Source organism: Excalfactoria chinensis, chromosome 2 (assembly GCF_039878825.1).
Source record: "Excalfactoria chinensis isolate bCotChi1 chromosome 2, bCotChi1.hap2, whole genome shotgun sequence".
NCBI lineage: Eukaryota > Metazoa > Chordata > Aves > Galliformes > Phasianidae > Excalfactoria > Excalfactoria chinensis.
The window spans coordinates 137,483,130-137,498,544 of NC_092826.1; the positions used below are offsets into that span (position 1 = coordinate 137,483,130).

Below are 15,415 nucleotides of genomic sequence, written 5' to 3' on the forward strand. Positions count from 1 at the left end.
TCACACCACCCTTGGTTTAATTCTTTCTCTGTTATTACTCAGGCAGGTTTCTCAAGGCCCACACTTAATCATAATTAGTGGGCAGCCCTAGAGTAGTGCCCAGTTAACCTCCCACGACACCACTGGCACTACATTACCACTCACCACAGCTCGAGTGAAGGCTGCTTTCTTCTCCTCCTGGTTGGAGGCTTTTCCTCTCCAGACGTAAATCTTAAAGCCACCTTGGTCTAAAATGTAACAGTCCTAAGGTGAAACAGGAAAAAAATGGTGTTAAAATATCTCCTCAGGCAAAGGTCTTTTGGTGTCTACCCAGTTTGGATCCTTCTTAAAGCCTTAGATGTAGATCTAGCTCAGTGCCTTGCCTTGCAGAGATCTGAGCCTGCTATCACCAGATACCACCAACCCTACCATACCATGTTCTTGAGTACGTTGACTTTGCGAGCATAGCTGGTTGAGGCAGCTGCCTTTAAACTGTAATGCAGTAAAGCACATATTTTTCCTAGGAACTGCTCAAAATTAGCCATTATAACCTCACGAGAGATGTTTCTAATCCAACAGAGCACCCTTGGCTGGGAAGGTGGGTTTGTCATCTCTTGTAGCTTTAACCCACTGCCCACCTCAGGCCACTGAAGCTGTGGGTAGAGGCTAAGCTGTCTAATGCCCTCACCTCATGCTGAAGCAGGTCCTGTGTAAGGGGCCGAGTAGCTATCTCCTGCACCACGAGGTCGTTGTCCTTCTCATAGACACTGAAAGACAGAGCCAGCGAATGGTCAGGCCCCACAACACCCCTCATGACAAGGGGTGGGAGCCCAGACCCACCCCACACTCACTGATAGAGCCGGACATTTGCTTTCTGCAGCTCATCTGCTTTAGTGTCTGGGATGGCATCTCGGAGCTCCCCACGCCTCTCACCCAGCACCATCTTCATGATCTTGAGGAGGTCTGGGGAATCCTTCTCGTTGTCAATGATGCCGATCTGAGCGCGGCCGCCTCTTTCGCTGTCCCTGATGCTACGAGCCAGTGCCAGGCCCTGCACAAGGATCACCAGGGGTTTAATCCTAATCCACACAGTGAATTCAGTAACATTGCTTCAGACCTAAAGCAACAACTGAGTACTAGTAGTCTAAGCCAGATTACCACTGCTCTCTGAAGGTGCTAATGTCCTCCAAATTCTCCTATTTGTTTATTATCTGAGTGGAGAGGCTGTGGCAGAGCTGCTCAGAGAAGCTATCAGTGCCCCATCCCTGGAGGTGCTCAAGGCCAGCCTGGATGGGACTCAGGGCAGCCTGAGCTGGTGGGGGATGTCCCTGCCCACAGCAGAGGGTTAAAGCTCATCGGCTTTTAAGAACCCTTCCAACCTAAGCATTCTATGATCACCAGGCGTCATCAAATGAAGAGCTGTCCCACCTGCCTTTTAATATGTATAATCACCAGCTATGAGCTTAGTCACCAACTCTGCTAATTACCTGTTAGTAAATCTGGCTGATCGCATCCCTGTATTGCAGATCCTATATCAGTAAAATGAGGGTAACGACCCCTTTGAAAACTGCCTTAAGAACCACGGATCTGACCTATCAAAACAAGGGTTACGCATTCCTGCTTGTCTCATACTGATCAAACTGGAATTCCCGGTGATTTAAAAAATAAGTTAAAAATCACCTACCCCTGGGCAGTCATTGCAGTTCAATCTACCAGCACTAACTTTATTCCCATGTCATGCAGACTGCAGGGCATGTAGGGATGGCAACAGGTCTCCCCAAAGGGAGCTGGATGCCCTTCAAAAAAGCAGACAGCATTGTACGGGGAAGTAGATTTACCAGGATCTTCTCCATTCTCCTGGCTTTAGTCATATTCTCACTGATTAAAACTAATGTCAACCAATGGTGACCGCGCAAACACTGAGCGCTATTTCTTTCTTTGTAAACACTGAGTGCTGTGTGTGCCTTTTGTCTGTACTCACCCTGGATTTCTCAGCAATGCTGCAGTTGGGTCCGTTCCACTGGATCAGCACTTTCCCAAGGTCCAGCAGGAACACATCACCCTTATTGAAACTGTCCCAGGAAAGTGCTACCTGTTGTAAGGAGATGAAAGAGCTCAGCAAACAAAGAGGACAAGATCTTGGAGAAGACAAGCCATGGGCATGGACAACTTGTCCTGGGGATGTAACAACTGGTCTGCAATGACAGGCTCATTTTTCTAGCACTCATCCATTCACTGAGCCGTATGGCTTCTCTCAGGACAATGCCAAACCTGAATGAGGTCTTGAAAATAACTCTTGAGAAGAAATGAGCTATCGAGCAGGCAGACCAGATAGAAAATGGATGCAGGAGGTGTAGCAAGGAGGAATAGTCCATAGGGGGCAAGGCATCCCCTGCTTACCTCTGTGGCTGACACGTGCTTCTTCCCCTTGACATGAAGAAGACGCTTGATGTTGTACACGTTGGTCTCCACATGCTTAAATCCTGAGGCCACCCCTCCCTTCTTGTAGCTGTTAGGAAGCAGAGAACAAGGAGTTAGAGATGGTTAGAAAATAGCAACCCCTCCATCACTTGAAATCACCTCAAGCTTTTATTAACAAGTGAAAATCTAGAGCTAATATAATCTCAAAGAATTAAGAATGGAACATGAAATCATAGAATCATAGAATCATAGAATTACTCAGGTTGGAAAAGACCTTGAAGATCATCAAGTCCAACCGCAGCCTAACCAGTAGCCTATCTCTTAAAAAACAACCACAAAACAATACCGCAACAACAAACCTCTGCTAAATCATATCCATGAGTACCACATCCAAGCGGCTCTTAAACACATCCAGGGATGGCGATTCAACCACCTCCTTGGGGAGCCCATTCCAGTACCTAACCACCCTTTCTGTAAAGAAGTTCTTTCTAATATCCAACCTAAACTTGCCCTGGCGCAACTTGAGGCCATTTCCCCTCGTCCTGTCACAAGTCAGTAGTGAGAATAGACCTGCCCCACTCTCACTGTAAGAACCTTTCAGGTACTGGAAGACAGCAATAAGGTCTCCCCTCAGCCTCCTCTTCCTCAGACTAAACAGCCCCAGCTTCCTTAGTCTCTCCTCATAGGGCTGATTCTCCAAGCCCTTCACGAGCCTCGTTGCCCTTCTCTGGACCTGCTCCAGTACCTCCATGTCCTTCTTGTGCTGAGGTGCCCAAAACTGGACACAGTACTCGAGGTGAGGCCTCACCAATGCTGAGTACAGGGGCAGGATGACTTCCTTAGTCCTGCTCACCACACCATTCCTGATACAAGCCAGGATGCCATTGGCCTTCTTGGCCACCTGGGCACACTGCTGGCTCATATTCAGCCGACTGTCCATCAGCACACCAAGGTCCCTTTCCGTCTGGGAGCTTTCCAGCCACACCTCCCCAAGCCTGTAGGATTGCCTGGGGTTGTTATGACCAAAATGCAGGACCCGACACTTGGCCCTGTTGAAACTCATTCCATTAACCTTGGCCCATCGATCAAGTCTATCCAGGTCTCTCTGTAGTGCCCTTCTCCCCTCAGGCAGATCAACACTCCCTCCCAGCTTAGTGTCGTCTGCGAACTTACTGAGGGTGCACTCAATCCCCTCATCCAAATCATCAATGAAGATGTTAAACAGAAGCGGCCCAAGCACCGAGCCCTGGGGGACGCCACTTGTGACCGGCCGCCAACTGGATTCCACTCCATTGACCACAACTCTCTGGGCCCGGCCATCCAACCAGTTCTTCACCCAGCGGAGCGTGCACCCATCCAAACCACGGGCAGCCAGCTTCTCTACCAGAATGTTATGGGGGACAGTGTCAAAGGCCTTACTGAAGTCCAGGTAGACCACGTCGACAGCCTTTGAAATGGCCTCACTATATTGTTCCTGATCCCTGGCCAGGCAATGAGTCCTCACAGTGTTCACCATGAGGTGGGTGTTATGTTTTGTGTCTTGGGAGGAGGTGTGTTGAGGAGCAGGCAGGTCAGGGACGGCAATGGGAACATACCACAGTCAAACTGAAAATCCCATTAAGCATGGAAGTGGATTCACCAGAAACAATCAAAAGAAAATGAACCATATTTTGCAGAAAACAGATTTAAAAAAAATATTATTTATTTTTTGCTGAAATCTGTTTTTATTCTACTGAATAGTTGTTCTAGATAGAAAGCTGTTCCCCTAAGGTAACGCCCTTCCATCCTTGAACAGACACTTAGCAAAAGCTGCTGTTAGCATTGTAATTGCCTCACTGCGTGATGCCATCCATTCCTGTCCGTGCAACTTTGCACACCAGGATAGGACAAAATTCCCCCCAAGGAAGCCCCAGAACATTTATTTTAACAGGTGTTTTTTGGACAAGCTTAACCCCTGTCCACACATCCCAGTGCCTTTTAGAAATCTAACAGCATGTTTGCGCTTCATGTCTTGCAATAATGATTGAAACAACGTAATTACCATTTGTAGGAAAGACAGATGATTGCTGAGATTTTTATAGCTTTTGCTGCTTGGATAAATCAATATGTTTTATCATACGTGGATAAGATTGGCAAACATGGTCAGGCCAGTGGGTGATTCACAGTACTTTAGACTTGTTTGGCACAGTTCTTCCTATCCAGAGGAGATGTTCTACCCGCCAAGGTGGGGAAACAGTTTGCTTTGATTTCTTATTCTGCCTCAGACTTCCTGTGTGACCTCAGTATGTGGTTTAGGTTGTGATAAAGTCTAACTCACACTGATTTCAGGGGCAGATAGGTTTCCAAATAGAATTCTGTACCTACATGCTTTGGAAAGTCTGAATTTTAGTCCTTCACGGGCCTTTACTCATCTTTAAAATGAGGGCAAAAGCACTCTTCTGTCTCACAAAAGCCCAGAGGAAGCTCATGAGAGTCTGCAGAGATGCACAATACAGAGAAACCAAAAGCAAGACTGGGTTGAGTCTGAGGATGGGTTGAGTCTGAGGATGGGTTGAGTCTGAGGATGGGTTGAGTCTGAGGATGGGTTGAGTCTGAGGATGGGTTGAGTCTGAGGATGGGTTGAGTCTGAGGATTCTTCAGCGCTCTGAAAGAAAGGCACGTAGGACTATTTCCTGCCAGCACAGGACAGCTATCAAGAATCACCTTCCAAAGACTCCAGAGGAAATCAGGACCACAGGACTGGACTCAATGCTACAAGAATGGATTCAATACTATCTTTCCAATGGCTTAGTTCAGAGAATGAAGCTTCCGCAGCAGGAAAATTACCCCTACTGCAATCAACATTTCAGAAACAGGGATTAAGATGTGGTTTCTGGCAACTGCAGTGGACCGGGCACCAAAATCCAAATAAACAAACTCTAAATAAATGTGAGTAACAAATGCCTTTGGAAAGAAGTATCTCAGTCTTCTGTCCCGTATGCATAATCCTAATTGGCTCTTGAGGGACATGGATTAGTGGGCATGTTGGTGATGGGTTGATGGTTGGACTAGACAATCTCAGTGGTCTTTTCCAATCTTAATGATTCTGTGATTCTCAGCAAGGTGGATATTGATTTAAATTGCCCCGAATGGAGCATATTAATCTAAAGCGTACGGAGATGTAGAAGGAAGACCCTACAGTGAACAAACAAGTGGTTAAAAACCACTTACAACACCTGGGGAAACAATCTGCAGATCAGAATGACATGGGTCCAGTCTGAATCCCTATAGCTTTTGTTTGTCAGAATGGGAAGTTTTCTTCTGAATTCTGACCGACTCCAGCTCTGATCCACATTGATCAGATTTTAGAAGCACTGGGGCCTTTGAGACAGATTGAAGCAGAGAGAACTCCAGCAGCCACGACACTGCAGCAAGGGGTCTGATGCTACTCACATGATGCCGTGGCGGAAATAGCTTTGGAAGGTCTCAGACTCATGTCCCTGCACCTCCCGGTGCTGCACGGGGCTTCCCCTGAGCGCAGCATCCAGCTGGGTGACGTACATGGCTGCAGCACCTTGCTCATCCTGGGATGAATCCTTCCCAATCCAGTAATGCAAATCCACAGCGGTGCCACGAGAGGTTCTTTTGCTCTGGAAGAGGTGGAAAAGATGAGACAGGGTGAAGACACAGCCCATAATGCTGCTGTCCAGGGAGAAGTGGCCAAAACAAGTGACCATGGAGCCCATTCTCAAGGCCTGTCCCCTTCTCCCTCTCCATAGGATGGAGCCTGATGATGCTCTGCTGAAGCATGCTTCCATCGTATATGCTTTTATGACTTGTGTAATCAAGGAAAACGAGGCACCTGTGGAAGTCCAAAACCTCACACGTTTGACCTGCCCTACTTTTGCAGAATTTGATAGGAAAACTTAAAGGACATTCTTCTCATAGATCACTAAAAAAATCTTACCAGATACTTTTATTTGCCTGGAGATGGGATTCTTTCTCTTTCTCATATGACACTACATAGTAACACCAACTGCCTGGGAGTTCCTGCTGACTTGCAAAAGAGACACAACCCCAAATGAAGCTGAGCCCGCGTGTGCGTGCTGTGATTCATCTTATTACAGAAAAACCCAACAGCCCAGAAATAAGAGGCAAGTGATCTGAGAACAGGTGTGCTTATCGTTATGTGAGTCGTGCCAGTTATTTTTCAGCACCTACTGTGTTAAATCCTATCATCCATGCCTGGAAAAGATAATAAAAGCTCATTTTATAAACTCGATTTGACACTAAGTTCTGTTTATTTGCTTTGTGCAGTGATACTACAGCGAAAAACACAGTAGAGCTTGAATAAAACACCATTCCTCCAGGCACAGCTGACTAATTTGTGGCAAAATCATTCAATTTAATGCACTGTTACTGAAGATGATCAAAGTCCTATTGTCCTGCGGACAAGCTTTGTTTGAGAAGCACCCAGTTAAGGTGTAGAATGCAAAGATGAGTGTTTTTACCCACTTATCTGCAGGGAGGAAGGAGAGCATTGGACTGACTAAGGGCTTTGTTATCTGGGGATGCACTTGCAACACAAGCTGAGCTTGTGAGCATCAAAACCTGCAGTGATTATAGCCAGCTCTCTGCAAGGACACTCACATTCTGCTCTAAGCACATCGTTGGGTGGCTGCTGCCAAACTGATTCTCCAAAAGCACTCAAAATGTTGTTCGCTTTACTTACATGCAGAATTACATAGCAGTCTCCTTCAAAAAATGTCCCATAGGCTTTTTCAGGTACAGGAACCATCTTCATGTTCTGTAAGAAAACACATTTTTATTTAATGCTCCCCGATACAATCCTGTAGGCCTAGGGAAAAAGACCCAGAGGTCATGCTGAGATGCTCTAAAGCTTGCATTTGTAGGGGATCTGCCATGGAACTGAGCACATCTTCTCCTAGATTTAGTTCTGGGCCAAGTTTTTTTTAATTGGTGCTTGTAAAACTAAAGGATAATTTCCAATTTTGACAGGATGACCACTTGGTTCAGGATTCATAGCAAGTAGGAGCACTGGGAATAAATGGACACTGATGTCTCTCATCCCCTCTAGACCCTAATTGCACATTGTATCCGGTACAAACACACAATTAACCAGCCATGCCTGCCCAGTGCAGGTGGTGGGATGTGCAACCCAGCAGTACATGCACACCTCTCGGACAAGAACTGAGTCTGTGGTTCCCTGGAATTCAAGACATGCATTTTTCTGGTGGTCCGACTTGTTTCCCAGCATAGCAACCTGAGCCTCGTGAACCAAAACGTCTGTAATTTCAGACCCTCTAGAAAACAACTTAATGCAATATTCTGGAGAGAAATGTTAAGGCAAAGACACTGTGGAATCTGAGATCTGCAGAGGGCTAACTTGGAGACGTGTTGGAGACTTCCCACTTCTCCCCAGGCTGTCTTCACCAGTGAAATAAAACAGAATAAAGGCAAAACTGAGCACAGTTTATCTACAAATCCCAAGCAAAGATGACCCCAAGTAGAAGGTGACCTTGTGGGTTGCAGTATCCCTCCAGAAACCCATCAGTCAATATTATCCTTGGATTCCAGAGCAACACATAAGCACCAAGCAATAACATGCCAAATGCAGGGACAAGCTGAGTTGCCCATTTCTCACATCTGTATTTACCTAAAAAAACCCTTTTTTCCAGATTAGTTCAAGAATATCTTTCTTGATACATGCATACACACAGAAGACATACAACATACTTGTCCCCTTATCATACCTCTATGCTCCATATCTGCAGACCCAGTCTTCTCTCAATAGTTGGAAGATTTGTGTCACTGTCTGCCATCCTGAACTCTGAGCTGGAAAGAAAAGGAAGAAGGAAAAAAAGACAAAATAAGTACAGAACTGGATGGAACAGCTAAGCGTGCCAGTCAGCTGGGCTTCTCTTACAGTCAGTGGAGATAATCACACCTTGCAAAGTCTCTCTGCTGACTATAAAAAGCACATTCCAGTTCAGATGTAGTTATCTACACTCAGGTGGGATGAACTCCCATTTCCAGTGCATCCATGCTTGTGGAGGTCTAAGAGAAGTAATGAGATCATTGCCCAGCAAAGCCTGGATAGGACACCATTGGTCTGATATGGGATTGTTTTTCCCCTGTTTGCACAGATGGGAAGGATTCATCATCAGTACTGCTTTATTCACATTGCAGCACAAGGGATGGCAAAGACAATGGGGACCTCAAGGAAACCCATGGTCTCCTGGAGCAGCAGAGATCAGCTCAGGTGCCCTTGGTCACTGGTGGCCTAAGGAATGAAGCCCTTCCACTTCAGGAGGAGATTCAGGTCTAAGTTAAGCTACCTGCAAGCTACCTCAAGGTAGGACACCAGGTTTCCTTCTCCATTGGGGTCAAGGGAGCCAGCACAGTCAGCAGGGAGTTATTCAGATGACGACTCAAACACCTACATTATGTGTAGCCAAGCAGCTCTCTAGACTCTGCTGCCTGTATGGGGAAGAGATGGGATTAAGCTGCCTGCACAAAGGTACCTGGGGACCTTTTAAGATGGTTTGGGTATCTCCAGATGCCACTTTGATTGGAGAAAAAAGTCTCTCACCCATAGAATAAAATAACTGTTTGATTTGGAAGAGATCCTTAAGGCCATCTGCTCCAACTCCCCTGCAATCAACAGGGACACCCACAGCTCCATCAGATTCTCAGGGCCCCGTCCATCCACACCCTGAGTGTCTCCAGGCACAGAATATCCACCACAGGATGGAGCATCCACTAAATCCACCCTCTGCCTAATTTGCAGCAGTGAGAGATACCAAGAACTCTCTTTGATTCCCTGCTCCTTCTTGCTTGGATGGTAGAAGTGAAAAAGCTTCCAAACCCAGCTAACCTACCTTCTGAAGCAGATCAAACCCCAGACCAGTGTGTACGAGCTCACCAGGTTGTATCCTAGCAGAGCTGCCTGGCATAACAGGTGCCTCCTGATCAATTCAGCTCAGCTGCAGCAACCACAGGACAGGCTGTGATTGTGTAAGGGCACAGCCCATATCAGCTGTTCCGGTATGAGTCAGTTCTGCTCACAGACCAAGGCCCAGCCTTGAGAGAAAGCATGGCTCACTGATTCTGTGCTTTGCATTCATTTGCCTCACAAGTGCGCTTTCCTGATTTGCGTTTGCTTATGACAGACTGAACTACTGACTGTAGTGTGTTAAAGGCAACCTGATTGACTGCATTTTCTTCCCCAACTCTGGATGAAATGGCTCTCCTGGTTGTAGGGCTTGGCTTACCCTGTGCACCTCTGCTCCTGTAAGCAGGAAACTGCTTGCAAGGAGGAACGGAGACATTTTTGTATGAGCTCGGCACCCAATCTGAGCCACAAAAAGATGAAAAATAAAAGAAGCCACAGCACAAAGCCACAAAGGCAGCTTATTTCGAGGGAGAAAAGACAGATGATCTTATGCCAAAAGGCATCTTCATTACTTGTGTCACGAAAGCACGGAGAGTTATGCTGCACCCATCAACATTAAATCATTAGTCATGATGAGCCTTCTCCTGAAGATTTTGCAAGTAAGAGAACAGAAGCTGCTCTCCTATGCAGGAATGTTGGTGCAGTAATATATTCTACAGCCCAGAGCTGCCAGATCCTTGCTCCTTGCATAGGCAGTGAAGCACCCACAGCCTGGGGCAGCAGGATTCACCATTCTCACTCCTTTGCCATGGATGGATCAGAAGGATCATGGAAGACTGAATCCACATGGCCTCACCTATTGACCAGGAGGGCGTTAAGCAACCCTTCTGTTTCCTCCAAATTCTCCCAAGCAAGAAGAAAAAAGACATTTTTCATCTCATGCCCTAGAATGGTTATCCCAATTGGATTGAAAGCCAGGTCCAGGCAGATATTTCATCCTCTAAGGAGGAACTGGATGCTTTTCTGAATGGGATCCTTGCTCTAGTCTGTAGTCTGAGGCTGGCAAGAACGAATGCCAGAACCATAGAACTGCCTCAGTTGGAGAGGACCCTTAAAGACCAGCTAGTCCAGCTCCATGGCAATGAATGAGAACACCCACACCTCAATCAGCCCAGCTCAGATCTTTAACCAAAACATTATCCTTTCACTTCAATATGGCATCTGAAAAGTCCCTATCAAAGAAAAACTCAAGTGAAGCCTCCATCCTTCGGCTATTGCTTCATTTATTTAGGTGTTTTCCCCTCTGGTCAAGTACTGAAACAACTTGCAAATGGAGTCAGTGCAGAGGTTTGTATGTGAGAGAGCTTTTGGGGGTGAAGTCTTTGCAAAAGCGATGCTGCTCCCTGCAGAAGGCAGCAGGCGTCATCGCCTCCAACCAGCACAGGAAGCGGGCAGCTGTCCAGCTGTGAGCACAGCTGGAGCCCCACTCCTCCCAGCATCCCAGCCTCCCCTCCAGAAATGTTAACCCAAAGGATCCTCAAATTCTTTTGTGCTCAGATAATCGCGATGGACAAAACCCTCCAGAAACCAGCAGCGCTTCACCAATTCCCACCCAAAATGTCTTTGACTCAAAATGGGGAGCTAAAGCCTCCCCTGTTTCTGGTGCTCTGACACAACCTTCGCTCCCATCTTTTTGGGGAAAGCTGATCCCCTTTTCAAGCCATTAACCAGGGCAGTATGAAGCACAATTAAGGTCGTCCGTTTCTTTGGACATTTCAGCTTCTTTCAGCTGGTGGCCAAGTTGGAAATAATAGGAATATGACTTCAATAATCAGACAGCTCATTTCATTAAAGATTTAATGTAGCTTTTAATCAGATGATCCCATAATTCAACTCCTGCCCAGACACAAAATCCAGTATTTATGGAATGGAAACTTCTCATCTGTGCAGAAACCAGGAAGGGCAGAAACTTTTCTAATTTAAAAAGAAATAAAGAGACGTTAAGAAGCTCAGGCTCTCCATGGGGTTTGAGCAATGATGTCCAGCTGAGTTCTTATCTCACCCAAACTGGTTTTGCCCAAACCTAGGTGAAATGCAGTGTGCAAGGAGCGTGAATCAGCTGCCTCTGGGTCAGGAATTTACCAAAAATAGCTGGTTATGGTGGCAATTTGCTTCCTTCTATGCAGACGCTGCTTCATCTATTCCCTTACTTCTACACAGACACGGTTTTATCTATGAAGGGGGAAAAGAGGCACTAAAGCAGCTGTAGGGTTCTGTGTGCACACCAGTAGCACACAGCTGTTCAATTTTCAAAGGCAATTTTCTCTTTCCGTGCAGAGGCGGGGGTTGGAAAGTAGTCTTATGTGTAGCACTGCTGGGTGATTTGACTCATGTTGCCCCATCCCCACAGACACCCAAAGTCAGACTGGACAGAACTCTGAGCACCTGATGGAGCTGCAGGTGTCCCTGTTCATTGCAGGGGAGTTAGACCAGATGGCCTTTAAGAGGCCCCTTCCAAATCAAGTGACTATTATTTCCACTTCTTATTGCCACCTACCCTATCTGCACCATTTCCAAGACTCTTGAAGCCTTGGAAAATGGAGCTAAGTATGTACCATGGGCACATGTGGGGAGGCAGGACCAGGGTGTGGTGGCCACTGCATGGCAAAGGCTCTGCTGTGCCATCGCTGCTTGGTTAAGATGTTCTAAGCTTCAAAGAGCAAAAGCTTCTGCTGGCTGAGTGTAAAGGAGCAAGACCAGGTTGGATGATTCCCTGGGCAGGCTGACCTGATGGGGGACAGCCCTGCCTGTGGCAGAGGGTTGGAACTAAATGTTCTTTAATGTCCTTTCCAATCTAAGCCGTTCTATGATTCCATGAATTTAACTTGATCTAAGGAATGAAGCTGGAAGGTGAAGGTAGATGGGTCTCTTTTACACTCGCGGCCAAAATCAGAGCAATGCTCCTTGCTTGCTAAATCCGACCCTTCTCCAACCAGCACAGCATGAGGAAGAGTTTTGCCTTCAAGAAGGATCAGATGACTGATTAAGTGTCAAGGTCATTCTCAAGACTATAATAAATAAGTTAATAAATAACAATTGGGTTGGAAATGCCAGCAGTCACAGCTTCACTTCAGCCAACCTGGTATGTGTTGAGGAAGCAGAGGCAGCAGGACATTTTTCTTGGCAGACTTGGGCTGTTGGGGTGGGGAGGGAGGACAAGCACTCAGGAGGGGACAGGAGATCATTTCAGACTCCCGGGGAACATTCAGAATGAAGTCTGATTTGGCTTGCCTGGGTTTTGGCGGTGCTGGAGTCACGGCAATAAAAAAACCCCAGTGAAATGACTAATGCTCTGTACAGCTTTGGGAAAATAGGAAGCAGCTGTAGCTCCAGCCTGTCCAAGCTGAAAGCCCTAATTATTGGGAATACTTGGACTGGCATTGGATGAGGTAAACCAGAGCTGTAGAACTGCTTACATTATTGCTGAGCATGTGAGGTGAGCAAAGAGGTGCCCCTGGAGGTGTTCAAGAAACACGGAGATGTGTGACTTAGGGCACTACTGATGGTAGATAGACAACCGGACAAGATGATCTGAGGGGTCTTTTTGAACCTTAATAATTCTATGGTGTTTTGTTCACACAAAGGGCAGCAGTTAATTCTTGTTTTGCTCCAGGAAATGAAATTCAACATTGAGCACTGCACATGGCTCCTCAGCTGCTGCTTGGCACCACTGCTTCAAAGAGTGGCTGTCCTTAGAGAGCGACTGGCCAGAAGAACCAGCACTCAGGCTGCGTGAGCTGTCTCATTCTTGTGATGCAAGAGGATGAAAAAGCTCCTTGCATATCATCCAACGTGGTGATGATGCAGGGAATGGGATCTGTGCCTTGGGGGTGGCAAAAGCAAAACTCAGCTGACCTCCTCCTCTGTGTACCATGAAGTCCAGGCTCAGGAGTTCGGTGTGCCAAGGAAATGGCTCTGCACAGACACTGCTGCTGACCACAGAGAGCACTCCAGCCCTCCTGGAAAGAGCTGTTGCCTGGCAGCTAAAATTATGTGAAATAAGCCTTGAAATAAGATGCTATTTCTGATCGTGGTGGGCAATTAAATATTGGAACAGCTTATTAGGGAAGCTGGCAAGCTCTCCTTTACTTTATGACTTTGTAACGAGATGGCTGAATGGTCAGGGTGTGCTCTTTGGGCTCAGATGCTCAAGGTCTGCAACCATCAAGCTCCAGTCAGGTGCTACCCTGTTATTCTGACTGTAATGCAATGACATGAGTTAGTTCTTACACTTCAGGGCTTAATGACCTCCTCTACGAGTCAAAAAAGACCCCTTATCCTTCCTACCAAATCATCTGCATGGATTATGGAAGGAGTTGAAGGGCTCTTTCACTCTTTTGACCCATTGATCCAAATCAGAGATGGCGCATGGGACATGGGGTGAACTATGATTACAAGAAACTTGTTGCTCACCTTCTTGGGGACACTGACTCTAGAGCAGAGGAGGAACCTATCCTGAGCTCAGTGGGAATGTCTGCACCTTTCTCTACTAATGTCTGCTAGGGATCATCAGATCCAACTCATCCAAGTGGGCTCATACTATGTCAACTCCATCATCCAAGTCAACTCATCCTGTGATCACTACCTGCCATCATAGGAGACTGCTCTTCTGTTCTCATGGGCAAGGGCTGGAGATGCATGACCAGGACTGAGATGCTAAAGTGTGTTCATAGGGAAAACTTAAGGGCCTGGAATGAAGAAAACAACTGAGGTGATTTTATGTACTTAATAGTCTCTCAAACTGGAAATGCGGTAGACCATGGGAAAGGGTTGTTTCTTGAACACTCAAAACTTACCCCAGCTTCAACCACTGTTTCAGGGCATCACCAAGATGTAAACCTTCAGCATCTCTCCCTACAACCTGTGCCCTCACTCTCTACCCATTCCTGTCATCTCTGGCTTACTTTGTAGCGTACACACAGCCTTTTCCAAGAAACCAGTGATGCTGTGAGCCTTCACCTTTCAGTCCCCTGGAAGCTACACGCAGGTGGGCTTTGCATTTATTCTCCAGACACTCCATCGCTCCTCACTTAAAAGGAAGGAGAATAAGAAGTAATGCATTACTGGGAAATAGTTCCTAGTTGCCACAGCCCTCCACATCTGTCTCTCCACATTCCCTGGAGGTCACCTCATTCAGAAGGGCTGGCAGACCACGGTTTATCTCCTCTGACTCTGCAGACTCTGCAGCTGCCTTTTTTCCACCTGCCATCAATTCCAGCCCATCGACTCGCTCCATCCAGAAAGCCTTGCTCATCTCTCCACACCTCCCTTTATGACCTCCTTTCTTCTCCCTGTTCATCTGGCTGCTGGTAGCTTTCCAGCAGTCTGATCTTCAAGCAGATGGCCTCGGGAAACTGATTTGTAGGAGCAGATTTTCCCAAACTGCTTCTATTTCAGAATCCTCCCACTAAAATTTTAACGCCTGTTTTCTCTGGGAGATGCATTGTTCCTGAAAACTTCTCATCGATGTAACAATAATACTTATAACTAAACAGAGAGAAGCTATGGATGTCCCACCCCTGGAGATGCCCAAGGTCAGGCTGGATGGAGCCCTGGGTAACCTGATCTGGTGGGTGGCAACCAGCCCATAGTGGGGATTGGAGCTGGGTGGGCTCTGAGGTCCCTTCCAACCCAACCATCCTATGATTCTGTGAAACTCACCGCCCTGAGGATGTGGCTGTGAGATAAAACAGCTTCACAAGAAGCTTTTAGGAGCCCACTGCATGCAGGTGCCTTGTGGCAGTGTTGCCCCAAGTGTGGTGCCAGGTGCATTATTTTCAACGACTAAAATGCAGCTTGACTCACAACTTGCTCCAGGGGTATCCATTCCACCTCTGGCTCCTCACTGCGAGGTTACTGAGTCAGTCACAGTGCAGAGCCATCCCTGGGGAAAGCAGGCACGAAAGCCTGCCAATTCATTACAAACAAATCTTTCTTTCAGCTCTTCCTGCCCTGGTGAAAGGCAGAGATTGCTGGCTCAGGACCAGCCCTGTATCCAAAGGCAGGGCTTCGTGACACAGCAAAGGCAGGAGGATGCACGCAGGAAGAAAACAAAGCCGA

The 15,415-nt window shown here is 46.9% G+C and overlaps 1 protein-coding gene across 2 annotated transcripts in view; it reads right to left on the reverse strand.

The window, feature by feature from the left end:
- VILL (villin like) overlaps positions 1-15,415 on the reverse strand; it is a 32,076-nt gene that overhangs the window by 12,020 nt on the left and 4,641 nt on the right. Inside the window, exons 1-9 of one of the 2 annotated variants that reach the window (XM_072328410.1) lie at positions 9,282-9,413; positions 8,154-8,235; positions 7,112-7,186; positions 5,833-6,029; positions 2,380-2,488; positions 1,961-2,071; positions 831-1,030; positions 668-746; positions 145-243 (exon numbers count right to left, since the gene is read on the reverse strand). In XM_072328410.1, the coding sequence (XP_072184511.1) occupies positions 145-243; positions 668-746; positions 831-1,030; positions 1,961-2,071; positions 2,380-2,488; positions 5,833-6,029; positions 7,112-7,186; positions 8,154-8,222 (939 nt within the window). In that variant the 5' untranslated portion in view covers positions 8,223-8,235; positions 9,282-9,413. Of the gene's footprint in view, positions 1-144; positions 244-667; positions 747-830; positions 1,031-1,960; positions 2,072-2,379; positions 2,489-5,832; positions 6,030-7,111; positions 7,187-8,153; positions 8,236-9,281; positions 9,414-15,415 lie in introns of those variants that run through there. The other variant, XM_072328409.1, reaches the window with a different exon arrangement.